Source organism: Ursus maritimus, unplaced genomic scaffold (assembly GCF_017311325.1).
Source record: "Ursus maritimus isolate PB19 unplaced genomic scaffold, ASM1731132v1 scaffold_6, whole genome shotgun sequence".
In the NCBI taxonomy this organism is placed as follows: Eukaryota; Metazoa; Chordata; class Mammalia; order Carnivora; family Ursidae; genus Ursus; species Ursus maritimus.
Window position 1 is genome coordinate 34,546,671 of NW_024426774.1, and position 14,718 is coordinate 34,561,388.

The window sequence follows — 14,718 nt, forward strand, 5'->3', positions numbered from 1 at the left end:
AGATCCAGTTTGTTGATGGTGTTAATTCAGTTCTTTTATATACTTACTAATTTTCTGTCTGGTTGTCCCACAGATTACTAAGAGAGAAGTGTTAAAAGTTTTCAACTCTAACTGTGGCTTTGCCTGTTTCTCCTTTCAGTTCCATCAAGTTTTACTTCATGTATTTTGAAGCTCTAATATTAGGTATATACATATTTAGGATTATTATGTCCTCTTGGTGAATTGTCTTTTTTAATCATGTAATGTGTCTCTTTATTCCTGGTAATTTCCCTTGTTCTGAATATTACTATCTTTTTGAATGGTCTACCTTTTTCATCCCTCTCCTTTTAATCTGCCTATATTTATTATATTTAAGGTGGGTTTCTTATACATAGCATATAGTTGGATCTCTCTCACTGGGGTTTAACTTGCATTTCCCTGAGGACATTTTTTTTTTTAAAGATTTTTTATTTATTTATTTGACAGAGATAGACAGCCAGCGAGAGAGGGAACACAAGCAGGGGGAGTGGGAGAGGAAGAAGCAGGCTCCCAGCAGAGGAGCCTGATGTGGGACTCGATCCCGGAACGCTGGGATCACGCCCTGAGCCGAAGGCAGACGCCTAACGACTGCGCTACCCAGGCGCCCCTCCCTGAGGACTTCTTATATGTTATATATATCTTTTTATGTCTCTTGGTTTTTTATATATATTTATTTATATATTTATATTTTTTATATTTTTAATATATTTCATATATTTTTAAAATATATTTTTATATATTTGTTTAAGTGTCGTCCAAGTGTTCTGCCAATTATCTTTCTATTTCTTGGACATCCCTGATCTGTTCCTGATCTTAGGGGGAAAGTATTCAAAATTTCACCAGGAAGTATGATGATGTCAGCTTTAGTTTTCTCTTACTGCCCTTTACCAATTTGAAGAATTCCCTTCTGTTCCTAGTTGTTGAGAATTTTTTAAAAATCATGAATGGGTGTTGGAATTTGTCAAGTGTTTTTTTCTATATCTTTTGAGATGATAAAATAACTTTCCTACTTTAGTTCCGTTAACATGGCAAATTACAATGATCTATTTTCAAGTGTTAAATGTTGGTTACAGAGGTGTGTACAATTGAATTCCCGGAATAAACTCCAATTAGTTATGATATCCTTTTTATATACGGCTAGATTCAATTTGCTAATATTTTGTTTAGGATTTTAGTGTCAATATTCATGAGGAATACTTGTATTCCTTGTAATTTCTTGTAAGGTCTTGTAATTTCTCTTTCTTGTAATGTCTTGAATTCATATTTTTCCTGGCCTTATAAAATGAGTTGGGAAGCGTTTCCTCTTTATCTGTTCTTTGGAATAGTTTATGTACTATTGCTATTATTTCACCCTTAAATGTTTAGAGAAATTCACCAGTGAAACCATCTAGGCCTAGAGTTTTCTTTGTTGGAAGATTTTTTATTACATTTTCAATTTTTTTTTAACAGAGGTTAAAATTTTTCTATTTCTTCTTATGTCAGTTTTGGTAAATTATGATTTTTAAAGGAATTTATCTATCTACATTGTCAAATTCTTTGGCATAAGGATGTTTCTGATATCCTTTTATCATCCTTTTAAAGTCTGTGGCTCTGTGGTGAGATCTCCAAATTCATGTCAGATACTGATCATTTGTTTTCTTTTTCTCTCTTTTTAAAATTTCTTTATCAGTGTACTAGGCATTTTTCAATTTTACTGATCTTTTCCAAGAGTAAGCTTTTGCCTTTTTTGATTTTCTCTTTTTTTCATCTGTTTTCTTTATTAAATTCTATTATTCTATTATTAAATTCTTCATTAAATTCTACTCTTTTTTGGCATTTTTAATTTAGGTTTGTTTTACTTAAGTTTATTTTTTTTTCCATGAAATTTCACTTTTATCTCTCATATTTCCTCCATTCTACTTCCTTCTGGTTTAACTTGCTCTTCCTTTTCGAGACTCTTGAGTTGGTAATTTATTTTTATTTTTTTTATTTTTTTTATTTTTTAAGATTTTATTTATTTATTTGACAGAGATAGAGACAGTCAGCGAGAGAGGGAACACAAGCAGGGGGAGTGGGAGAGGAAGAAGCAGGCTCATAGCAGAGGAGCCTGATGTGGGGCTCGATCCCATAACACCGGGATCACGCCCTGAGCCGAAGGCAGACGCTTAACTGCTGTGCCACCCAGGCGCCCCTTGAGTTGGTAATTTAGATCACTGATTTTAAATCTTTCTTTTTGTCTAGTTTATTCAGTTAAAGCTACAAATTTCCAGCTAAGCACTGTATTTAAGCTGTGTCTCACAAACAAATTGATTAATTTTTGTTTTTTGTTTTTTAAAGATTTTTTATTTATTCATTTGACAGAGAGAGGGACAGCCAGCGAGAGAGGGAACACAAGCAGGGGAGTGGGAGAAGAAGAAGCAGGCTCCAGCAGAGGAGCCTGATGTGGGGCTCGATCCCAGAACTCAGGAATCACGCCCTGAGCTGAAGGCAGACACCTAATGACTGAGCCACCCAGGCGCCCCTCGATTAATTTTTTAAAAGTCATTTAGATTCTTTGTTTGGTACAAGGTAAAAAAATATTCTCTTAGGAATCAGGGAGGAGTAAAATGGAAAAGGACACACACAAAGAAACTTTTTAAGGTATTGGTAATGCTCCATATCTTGATGTGGGTGTTGGTTATACAGGTATGTACATTTGTCAAAAATGCAATACTCTGTACACTTAAGACTTGAACTATATATAATACTAGAAGATAGGCATCAGTACCTTTTTTGTAAGTGAGAAATCTAACGCTTCAGAGGAGTTAACCTTGATGTATATATAAACATCATGCATTTAGCAATTGAAAGAGCCAGGAATTAATCCTATGTCATCAGAACGCTTATGGTTTGCATTCTACCCCATATTATTTTATATGTATACACACACATACATAGAGAGAGAGAAATTGAGAGAGAGACAAAGATACAGACATACCCCACGCAGTACATGTTTACTATGTGGCTTTAACAAAATATCTTTCCAGACTGATGTGAACTGGTTTACTCTTCAGTAAGCTCACCTTATTACCATCAAATAGACAGAGGCGTACGTGTCTACTGAGAACCTGGATGCTCATTCCTGGAAGAGGAATCATTTTACAGCTCCAGAGGGTCAGAATGAATGAAACACGACTTGGTCTTGACCTAATCTAAGAGGAAAATTAGTTATAAAAAAGGTTTACTTTATAGCTTATAAGACAAATTCATTTTCAAAGCATCTCTTATACTTAAAATGTACATAGAATAAAAAAGGATGAAAGAAAAAAATGTACACATAAATATACAGAAGAAAAATTTCAATAGTCTGCTCAACTTAAAATAAAAACCTTAGGTAAATTTTCCATAAATCTTTATATTTGAAATATTTGCATTTGGGGGGTAAATACATAAAAATCATAATGAAAAAACAGTCAGTACAATTAGGTAAAATGGATGACCTGACTATGGAATTACTGCATTCCTGGTTCATTCTTACAGTCCATTCTTACATAATGTGGGTAAGTGTAGAAGGTCACCAGAGCGTAATAACCAATGACACCCAGCATTAATATTATCCAGCTGGCTCCTCCTTGTTTTAATTCCAAGCATTTACCTACATTGTTCCTTGGCTTCTTACACAGATGTTTTGATGGAGAGTGCACTGATCACTGGATAGGATTATTCCGTTCTACTTCACAAGTATAGTTCAGAATGTCAATGAATAAATTGGCACTCTGGTTTCCTATTTAAAAACATCTTCAACTCTTAACATTCTGCTTTATGGTCATTGGCCTTTTCATTTAAAGACCCCATATCATTGAAAAAATAAGACAATATCTAACAGCTTGTCAACACTTTCAATTTAAGAAATGAGAACTGAATATTTAGCTCTCTGGGTACAAGTTCATAAAACTGAATGCCATTATTCAAGTACTAGTACACCAAACAGACTAAATACAACATCTTTACTGACTTGCAATAAAAGATACTTCATACTAAGAAGGTCCCAGGCTATGCTCAGGTTCAGAGGGAAAAATTCTATACCACCTCTCCCCACAAAACCTGATCACACTGGGTCCTCTTATTCTTCCCTTGAGGCTCTGAGAGAGGAAGGGAGAAAAGGCAGAAGATAAACAGGAAGGGGAGTGATGTGCTCTAATGTGGTTCAAATCTGCTAAAAAGGAGGAGAGTAGAATTAAATATCAAGAGTTTTTCCTACTTCAAGTACTGAGGATACCAGGAATCTTTTACTCTAAGCTCTCCCCAAAAAAGTATAATCATAAAGGACTTTCAACTTCCTCATTTCCACTTAATTAAAAAAAATGCTACTACTACTACTGATATTGGCTGACATTTATTGAGTTATCATGTGCCAGACATTGTTCTAAGCCCTCCACACTTCTAATGTAATTCTCATAATAACCCTATGTTAAGAAGTATTATTATAATTCCCTTTTTTACAGATGCAAGGAATGAGTAAGAGAGATACTTAGTATTACTTCCTTTGTAACAATGGGAGAAGAGAGCAAGTTTCATTGTCTTAGCAGTGAAAAGATCACTGAGTGTTTAAAAATTAAAATACAGAAACCATTTTTTAATTTTCTAGAATGCATTAATCAATTTACATGCTATTTGTATACTTGCAACCATAACCAAATCCAGAAAGGTATAATTTTGCTGATAGAAACCATACTCACAGTGCCTGTTTTAGCATCCCACAGTAGATCGCTGAAGGCCAGTTGTGAAGGAGTGAGCTTTGGCTGTAAGAAGTAACTTGCTCGAAATTGATTCCCTGAAAAAACAATTTTTCCTTTATTATCTTTCAAGGAAAGGAATGAAATTCAAAGCCAAAAATGTATGATGTTATGCGGCAAATTTAGGAAACAGACATCCAAGATGTCAACCTGCTTACTAGGAACTTGCTTTCTAAGACATATGTATCAATGGAGATTTGTTTACTGGTAAGAACAACAGTAGAAAAAGTAAAGATAGAAGCACATAAGAGCTGATCTTAAAGCAGATTTAAGAAAGATTTTAAAAACTTCTAGGCCAGTAACGTGCCCTGTGATGAGGACAATCCTTTCAAATATTTTTGTAAAATACAGAAAATGTGTAAACACTCTTTAGAAAAATATATAATTATTAATTTTACTTCTTAACACAAAACCATTATTATACTGTTTTCTCATACTTTAGTTATGAAGAATACTGATTACAAAATCATTTATTCATTTGAGAAATCATTTCCGAGTTTTCACTGTGTGCCAGGCCCTCTGGTAGGACCTGCAAATAATATGTGAATCAGAGAAATGCAGTCCCTGCCCTCATTAGTTTACAGTTGAGTGAGGGAAATAATTAAAAAAAAAATAAGTAGACGAGAGAATAAAACAATTATAAACTAACTTATATCCATAAAGGGTGCTCAAGTGGAAGGGTGTTACTCAAAGAAGGCATCTCTGGGAAGATGGACTTCCCCTGGGATGCGAAGGATGAGAAGGAGATGGGCGTTCAGGGGGTGCTGAGAAGAGCCTTCTCAGCAGAGGAATCTCAAAGCAGCCCTTCCACAGATAACTCAACAACTCAGGGCATATATATAGGAGATCCTCCCCCAACATTATTTCTCTTTAACGAGCTTATGGACAAATGTTGGTAAGTACAGAGAAATCCAAGAACAAATAAGAAAACAGAAATGCAAATGGATAATAACTCTTCAGAAAAGTCTTCCTGTGAAGAAAAGGAGAGAAAGGGAGGCTTTGGCTAACATGGGATAGGGTGAGAGGAGCTGGGTCTTAAAGGTATCAGGTATGCTGGTATACTGATGAGGGAAGGAGCCAGTGTGGGGAAGGGGGAGCGGGCTGAAGATACACAAAAGGGCTCATGATTAGAAGAGTCATATTTTTGTAACAAAACAAGGGGCTAGAAGCCAGAGCACAGTGAACAGGCCAGCGTCTAACAGGATCAGGGATCCTTCCTTCACTGTCACAGGAAAGATGAAGTAATAGACAAGCACTGAAGAGATGTGATACTCAGCATCTTTTTAAACAACTTGCTCTGGCCAGAGCAATAACATTAGACGTAAAACCTGACTGCTTAACTACAAGCTTGTGGTGGCTCACAGACACCTGTTACCTTCCTCCAGAAGCTGGAAGAGCGTGGAAGGCCTGAACCCTGCAGGAATAGCTCCCATTGTGGTCAACACATCGACGGTGTTGATCTGCTGAAGACAGTAAAGACAAAACTGAGTTGCTTGTTTTCTTTCATGTTTCTTCACCTTCATAATATTTTCTCTTATCACTCTAGCAACTATGATCCAGAAAAGGAAAACATGAACATGCAGACTTTAGTGGACAAATACAGCAATTTAACCCCAAATTCTGGAGGATGCCATCCATCACTGAATCCTAGGCTCTCCCAAGGACCTAAGCCCCCTGCAGTGCCCAGTGGGTAGAGCTCTGTGGTCCAGACCAGGTGCTTCCTCAGCATCTTTCATCAAAATGTCTCTACTCCGGTCCTGCTCTACGATGTACTGCCACGTAACAGATGAGTTAGCGTCAGAAACTGATATGCACTGAAGAATTCATAGCTTTTTTGTATATGTGTGTATACACACACATACACACACGAGCACGTCCATGTAAGCAATAAGTAGGGTAAAAGGTCAGAAAGGATATTGACTAAACTATTAATGGTGATTAGTTATGGGAGGGAAGGAGTGGATTTTCATTTTGTTACATCACTCTTTTAAATGATAGAAATATGGATAATTTCTTACTTTTTTTGAGTTTTTTGGAATTTTTCGTATTAACTGAATTTAACATCAGCCTTTACCCAAATGGTAGACAACTCAAGCAGAATCAATAAGAGAGAGTTGCAAGCCCTCAAATCTACTCTTCTTACAGAAAGGCCTAAGGAGAAATACTACTTGGAGCACAGGCTTATTAAACCAGAATCGTATGTTTTATGCTCTGTACAGTCCATGCCCTGTACCCTGTTTAAGATCCAATGCCATCTTCCAATGTCTCCATCCTGTTTTGAATCCGCACTCTATCAGAACTGTTAGGTAACAAAACATGACATTAACAGAACAGGCGATACGAACCTCTGAGATAGCTTTTCGGACAGCACTCCAGTGAGAATCAGTTCTGGGGGGGGACAAAATAGCAAGGTGAGTGCACAGACAGCTCATGCTTATTGACTCAATTAGGGAGTGTCATCAATCAAAGAACAAAGAATTTAATTGTCAATAAGTTCTAAAAGCTTAAGTCTCTAAATGAAACCGAGAAAGAATAATATCGTGCACTAAAAATAATCACGAAATTAAGGTAGCGATCTTTAAGCAAATAGTAACACGAAAAGCACTGTTCTCAAACTGCAAGTTGTCTCCGTTTAAAAAATTCTTGAATTATTTACAACAGTAAAAACAAACAAAAAGCCTCTTTTCTTTCATTTTTTTTTTTATTATGCCACTGCATAGCACATCATTAGTTTTTGGTGTAGTGTTTAACGATTCATCAGTTACACATAACACCCAGAGCATCACCATAAAAAATTTCTTGAGCTCACTCTGATACCCTCTCACACCTTTTACCTTTGTTTAACTTCTTCCCCTTCTGCTGTTTGGTCCCCCACCTCTACGTCTTCTTCTTCACTGCCTTCTTCACTTGAGTCTTGGCCTTCTTCTTTATTGTAGGCCTGAAAAATTATTGAAATATGAAGTGCTTTTTACCTAATGCAAAAATCAACCAATAAAAATACTTTCAGAAAAGCTCAACTACAGATGGGAATGTACATGATGGGTATATCAAAAATCAGTGGGAAAAAGATTTCAACATATTGTCGATGACTTCACTATTTGAAAAAACTACAAGGATAGAGGTAGAAAGCAAATTTAATCAGAATAAATTTCAGATGGAATTTATTCCAATGAATAAAAAAAGAAGGTAGAAATAAAAGAAGTTAGAAGTGTTAAAGTGTTAAGAAAAGTGTTAGAAGAAAAGTGTTAGAAGTGTTAGAAGTAAATTATGTTGAGATGGGGAAGTCTTTTCCAATTATAATACCAAAACCAAAAATCACAAATGGAAACACTGACAGATTTAGCAACATACAAAAAAACATGGTTCAAAGTCAACAAAGAAAAATATCTGTCACAGATTTCCAAGGGTTAATACTCTTATTGTGAAAATAAAACAATACTCTTATAAATCAATACAATTTAAAAAAATCTCTTACTTAGAAAAACGGTCAAAAGAACTGAAAAGGTAATTTACAAAGAAGATGTAGAAATGGTCATAAAGGGCATGAAATAATGCTCAATCCTATTAGCAGTACAATGAAATAAAAACAATAATGGGCCTCTTTTGCCTACCACACTGGCAAAAGGATGGATGGCAGCCATCCATGGCACATTATGAGGAAAAAGTACTCTCAGATGCTGGGGATGGGGGAAAAGGTGTAAACCTTTTGAACCAGCAATGGGCACCTAGGAATTTATCTGAGGGGAATAAATCGGACAAATCTACAAAGATGTCTGTGCAGACTGACCACAACACAGGTTGCTGGTTTTCTACCACCTAATCTCTACCTCTTTGTTTCTACAGAAGGCCTGATTTTAGCAATGATCCAGCTAAGAGTCTACATTTTCCAAACACTCCTTGCAGCTAGGTGTTAACAAGACTCAATTCTGATCGAGGAGATACCACTGGAAGTTTTTTGTGTAAATTTCAGGAAACCATCTTAAAAAGATAGCAGCTCATGCCTTTTGGCCTCTTATTGCCCTTTCCTCTTTTGCTTCTTGGAATCATTAAAAGATCTAGCAGCCAACTTATCTATCTCTTTAGATAACCCTTGGAAGACCTGCCTCCCACTTAAGTACAAAGTAAAATACCAGATGGGGCCTTCACCATCCTTTCATTGCCTACCTCCACACTTCTTCCATGCATGAGAGAAATACGCTTCTACCTTATTTAAGCCACTATTTGGGGGGACCTTTAGTATCTCATAGTGGAAGCTAACCATAGCTCTGTGCAACATAATTTGTAGTTCTTATAGGCTGGAAACAACATGTCCATCTACATGAAATTGTAATACTGTACTACCATTGAAAAGGATGATTTAAACCTGAACTGTGCAATATGGCAGCCACTTGCCAGGTGTGGCTACTGACACTTGAAGTGTGACTAGTTCAAACTGAGATGTGCTATTTAGGTATATAATACACACTGGATGGGGTGCCTGGGTGGCTTAGTCGTTAAGTGTCTGCCTTCAGCTCAGGTCATGATCCCAGCGTTCTGGGATCGAACCCTGCATCGGGCTCCCTGTTCAGCGGGAAGCCTGCTTCTCTCTTTCTCACTCCCCCTGCTTGTGTTCCCTCTCTCCCTGCCTCTCTCTGTGTCAAATAAATAAATAAAATTAAAAAAAAAAATACACACTGGAATTTGAAGACTTGGTGTGAACAAAAAAGAAAATATTTTTTCAATATTGATTATAGGTTGAAATGATATTTTGATATATTAGATAATATAAATACATTATTAAAAATAATGTCACCTGTTTTTTTCCTTTTTTCAAATGCATGTGGTATAATTAAAAAAAAAAAAAAATATATATATAGTCTTTATTCCCAGTTCTTGGCAAGAGTTCCTAGAACTCTTGGAATTTCTTGACTGATAGTAGTGTCTTATGTTATTCATAACAAGCCCCTTTCAACCAGACTTGAGTTTATGCTAATGAGGTGATGGGCTGGGGGTGGGGCACAGGCTGTCAGAGGAACCAACCATGTGATTAGGGGGTTAGAACTTTCAGGGCACCACCACTACCACACTCCTCACCTTCATCGAGGATAAAACAGCAGGAAACTGAATTCAATCGCCAATGGCCAATCACTTAATCAATCATGCCTACATAACAATACCTCCATAAAAACCTCTAAAAGACAGGGTTTCAGGAGCCTTCCAGGTTGGTGACCACTTACAAGTGCTGTGCTGGGTGGGGGGGTGGCCCCAGAGAGGGCATGGAAGATCCCGGTCCCACTCCTTCCATCTCCCAATACCTTGCCCTACCCACCCTTTCATTTGGCGATCCTGAGCTGTAGCCTTATAAAGGCTTTATAACGACCTGGTGAACACAAGTAAGGTGTTTTCCTGAGTTCTGTGAGTCCCTCTAGCAAATTATCAAACCTGAGGAGGCATGTGGGAACTGAATTTATAGCTGGTCACTCAGAAGTACCGGTGGCCCAGGCCTGGGACTTGGGACCGGCATCCGAATTAGGGCAGCTCATGGGGTGAGCCCTTAACTTGACAGGTCTGCGCTAACTCCAGGAATTGGTGTCAGAATTGAACTGCATTGTTGGACATCTGATTGGTTTCAGAGAACTGGTGCGGAAAAACGACACATATTTGGTGTTAGAGAAAAATCACATAATGAAGGGTTAGAAGTGGTGTCAGAAAAGAAGACATCTCAGTGTGGTTATGAGAAAATTTAAAATTACATTTGTAGTTTGCATAATTTTTCTATTGGACAGCACTGATCCAGATAGATATCTATATATATTGGCAAAGAAAATGACCATGCTATATAATGAAATATAAAAAAAAAAGGGCTGCAAACACACATGTACAGTATGTGTACACCCTAGTAAGGGATCATACATTAGTGGAAGTTGACTGTGGTTTCGTTTGACAACAAACAATAAACTCCTATTAATTTTTATGATCAGCATTAATCCACAAAGCACTTTGTGTCATAACATTCTAGGCCTCACCTGCATAACAGCACTTCACAGATCCCCAGAACTGTTAACACACAAGATTTTCCCCATGCCCTGTCCCTCTAAAATTAAATTTTATATCTCAAGTCATTCACTAGTCAATTGATCAAAGAATACAGATTAACATTTTATTAAAAATGAAGACAAGTTTTGAAAAAAATTTTTTTAAATGGAAAAAAGTTTTCAAAGAAAGAAAAAGGGAAAGAATAAGTGGCGAAGACTAACCTCCACGTAGGTTCTGGGAATGAGACCTTTGCTTCCTCTGGCGTTCTTAGCCATCCACCAGCCATCAGGTTTTTTTTCAATTATAAGGAGAATTTCCCCTTTCTTAAATCAAAACAAAGTAAAACATTTTAAATTAAAATTGACCCCTAAATTAGGAATTATCAACACTGAAACTATTTTCAAAAATAGAATACCATTTAATTTCACCATTCTCCTACCAGGTAACATTGATAACGTAATTTCACATGATTACTGCCTATAAATCATAATTTTTACTTATTGTATTAAAACAGGTTGAGTCCTTAAAAACAATACCGGGAAGATGTCATACAGGCATATACGTAGAGTTTTCTTACTCTGCAGGTATGCAAACTTATCCTTACGTTAGATTCTAGTCTTGTTTCTACCTTAAATGTAAGATCCCCAGCTTGCTGAGCAGTAAAATCTCCAACGGCAACGTATTCTTGACTTGTTGCCTGGTGGTGGGATTCATTTTCCTGCTTCTCTTCCTCTTCCTCTTCTGTCTCTTCCTCCTCCCCACCACTTTCTTCACTCTCTTCTTCTTCATCATCATCATCTTCTTCTTCAGCTTCTTCATCTTCATCAGCAGAATCGTCATCTTCCTCTCTTTCAGTAGGTGCCCCGATTCTGGGAAAAATAGTTCAATGATAAGGATCACTTGAAATAACGTGTAAGAACAGATCAAGTATGAGGACAACTTCTACATATAGAAGATCCTGCCCATATTTGGAACTGGACAAATAAAGGAACTACAGAAAAAGCACAACTCATGGTTTCTACCATCTAGCGAACAATGTGACTTGAGAGACTGAGTGGTGAAGGAGTTACTGTATCTGAGGCAGGTATGGGACATGGCAGAGCGCGCACTGGACTTGAGGCCCCGGGACGTATATTCAAGTCTTGGATTCACCCATTCAGCAAACGCTGCTTGAGCACTGTAACGCAGTGGGTAGAGCATGGACTCTGACTTTACATTCTGGCTCCGTCCTCTCCTCGCTGAGTGACCTTGCATAGGTTTCTTTTAAGCTTTCCATTTTTCACTGGTAAAGTGAAGGTAATAATAGAACCTGCCTCACGGGACTGTCATGAAGATTACATGAGTTACAAATTCACAGAGGGTTTAGAACAGTGCCTGCCCATCGCAAGTTTTTAATAGAATGATGATAATGATGTATGTCAGGTCCATGCAAACATAGTGGATACAAAACCTGGTCAACCAGGTAAACAATTCCCTGTCCTCAAGAAGCTTACAGTGAGACAATCTAGAAAATGAGTAATTACAATATAGTTCAATAGGTACACTGGAGGTATACATAGGGTACTATGGGAAACACAAAGAGGGACACTTAACCTACCCTGCATGGGTAGAGATCTGGAAAGGCTTAGAATTAGGTCTGGAGGGATGACTTGGAATTAATGATTTAAAAAGGAAGTAGAAAGGAGGGGGAGGGGGTGGAGAAAGGAGGCTCAAGTGGAGGGAACCTCAAGTAGCTCATGAATGGTAGGACAAGGCTTGAAGAAATGAGTAAGAAGGAGATGAGGCTGAAAAGAGGTGAACAGAACACAGCCCATGTGAGCTTTCTTTCTAACGCGGTCTCTAAAATGAAGTAAGAGAAGGCCATCTGTACTTTGGAAAGATGACTAGGCTACAATGTGGGGAACAGATTGGAAAAAGGGTTAGAGGCAAACATGGCTGGTAAAAGTGAACCAAGACAACAGTATGAACTAAAAAAAACAAAAAGCAAAAAAACAAAAAAAAAAACCCCACAGCATTAGGATGAAGAGAAAGACGTTTGGAAAGATATTAAGGAGGTAAAATGGGAGGTGCCGGAAGAGAGAGGAACTAAAATAATACTAGTTTGGATGAGTCACTAAATCTCTCTGAGCTTTATTTGTTCATTCAACATTCAGCAAAGTCATCAAACGTTTACTGGGCACCTACTACGTGACAGACACTATGTGCTTGGCATACCACAACGAACAAAACAGATCTTTGCTCTCCTAAAGCTTACATTAAAGAAGATTATCTTAAAAATGGGGATAACAACATACTTAGGCTGATGCAAATGAACATTGCTAAATATAAAACCAGCCAATCACGAGAAAGTCTCCGGAATAGAGTACTGGGTTCACTTAGTTTAAAATTGTTGTAGGATACACTCACACCACAGTGACCTAAACATAATCAGTAACTCGACGAAATTTTTACACCATAAAAAAAATCCATAAAATGTGTCATATTGATTTTCAACATGCCCTTTTCTTTTTTTAGGAGATCTTTTGCACATATTTTGAGTCAATTATTCTAAAATGTTGCCAAGGACAATGGGAACTTGATGTGATTATTCATGGTTCTTCTTCCTTGTGTTAAGAGAGTGAATTTCAATTATTGATTTTTGAATGTTAAACTAACCTTGTGTTCTGGAATAAATTCCACTTAGTCATGCTGCATTGCCATTTTGAAATGACACTGGGATCTGTTTGCTAATATTTTATATCGGGTTTGTTCATGTGTTCATGAGGGCCTTGCTATTTTTCTTATAATATTCTTGTCAGGTTTTGATATCTAAAGCTCATAAAATGATTTGGGAAATGTTCTTCTATTCTCTATAAAGATTTTGTAATACTGGTATTATTTCTTTTTTAAATGGTTACAGCAATTCATCAGTGAAGCCACCTGAGAGTTTATTCCGTGGGAAGGTTTTTAATCATACATTCAACTTTTTTGGAGATATTTTAGCAGGAGTATTAAGATTTTCTCTTCACCTTCTGTCAAGTATCTTTTATTTTTCAAGGAAATTATTTTATCTAGATTTTCAAATGTATTGGCATAAAGGTGTTCATAATATCTTCACAGCATCCTTTTAATTTCTATAGGATCTGTAGTGATTAGTTTTCCTCCCTGTTTTCTTATTGTTGTTTTCCCTTCTCTTTTTCTTTTCTTGATCAGTCTTGCTAGGAATTTATCCATTTAATTAATTCTTCCAAAGAACCAACTTTTGGCTTTATTGATATTATTTACCATATGTCTTTTTTATTATTTACTGTTTTCTGCTCTTATTTCTATTATTTCCTCCTTTCTACTTACCTCGGGTTTAATATCTTGTTCTTTTTCTGTTTTCTTAAGTTGGAAACTTCAAGAACTGATACTCAACTTTTCTTCTTTTCTAAGGTATGCACTTCAAGCTATAAATTTTGTTAACTGCCATTTCTCTGCTTGATTCCTCCTTATCCACCCAAGCTATCCATCTTTTCCAACAAATTCTTTAACAAATTGAAAACAGTTGTTTTATAGTTCTTGTTTGATAATTTTCACATCTGGGTCATCTGAGCTTCTACTGATTATTTTTTCTCTTTATTACATGACATTTTACACCTCTTTGAATCTAGATATTGAATCAGACTGAGAAGCTTCTCAGTCATTATTTCATCAGATATTTTACAATTGTAGAATGTTCATTTTCTGTATTTGAATGTTCTTAAAATACTCCACTTTTTTCCATTTCATCCATTTTTTTCTTCTTTTAAAGTATTAATCATTATTTAGAAGTCCTTGTCAGCTAATTGTATTATCTAGTTCAGATCTAAGTCTGCTTTTATTGACTGTCTTATTATTTCATTGCTGATTACTTATTTACCCCTGCTCTTTTCCGCTTCCAGTAGTTCTTTTATGAGTGGATATTATGGAT

At 36.6% G+C, this 14,718-nt stretch overlaps 1 protein-coding gene across 2 annotated transcripts in view; it reads right to left on the bottom strand.

The window, feature by feature from the left end:
- NPHP1 (nephrocystin 1) overlaps nt 1–14,718 on the bottom strand; it is a 60,267-nt gene that overhangs the window by 36,034 nt on the left and 9,515 nt on the right. The window contains exons 5-11 of one of the 2 annotated variants that reach the window (XM_040623178.1): nt 11,416–11,656; nt 11,009–11,110; nt 7,607–7,710; nt 7,118–7,160; nt 6,148–6,232; nt 4,716–4,810; nt 3,060–3,188 (exon numbers count right to left, since the gene is read on the bottom strand). In XM_040623178.1, the coding sequence (XP_040479112.1) occupies nt 3,060–3,188; nt 4,716–4,810; nt 6,148–6,232; nt 7,118–7,160; nt 7,607–7,710; nt 11,009–11,110; nt 11,416–11,656 (799 nt within the window). Of the gene's footprint in view, nt 1–3,059; nt 3,189–4,715; nt 4,811–6,147; nt 6,236–7,117; nt 7,161–7,606; nt 7,711–11,008; nt 11,111–11,415; nt 11,657–14,718 lie in introns of both variants that reach the window. The other variant, XM_008700142.2, reaches the window with a different exon arrangement.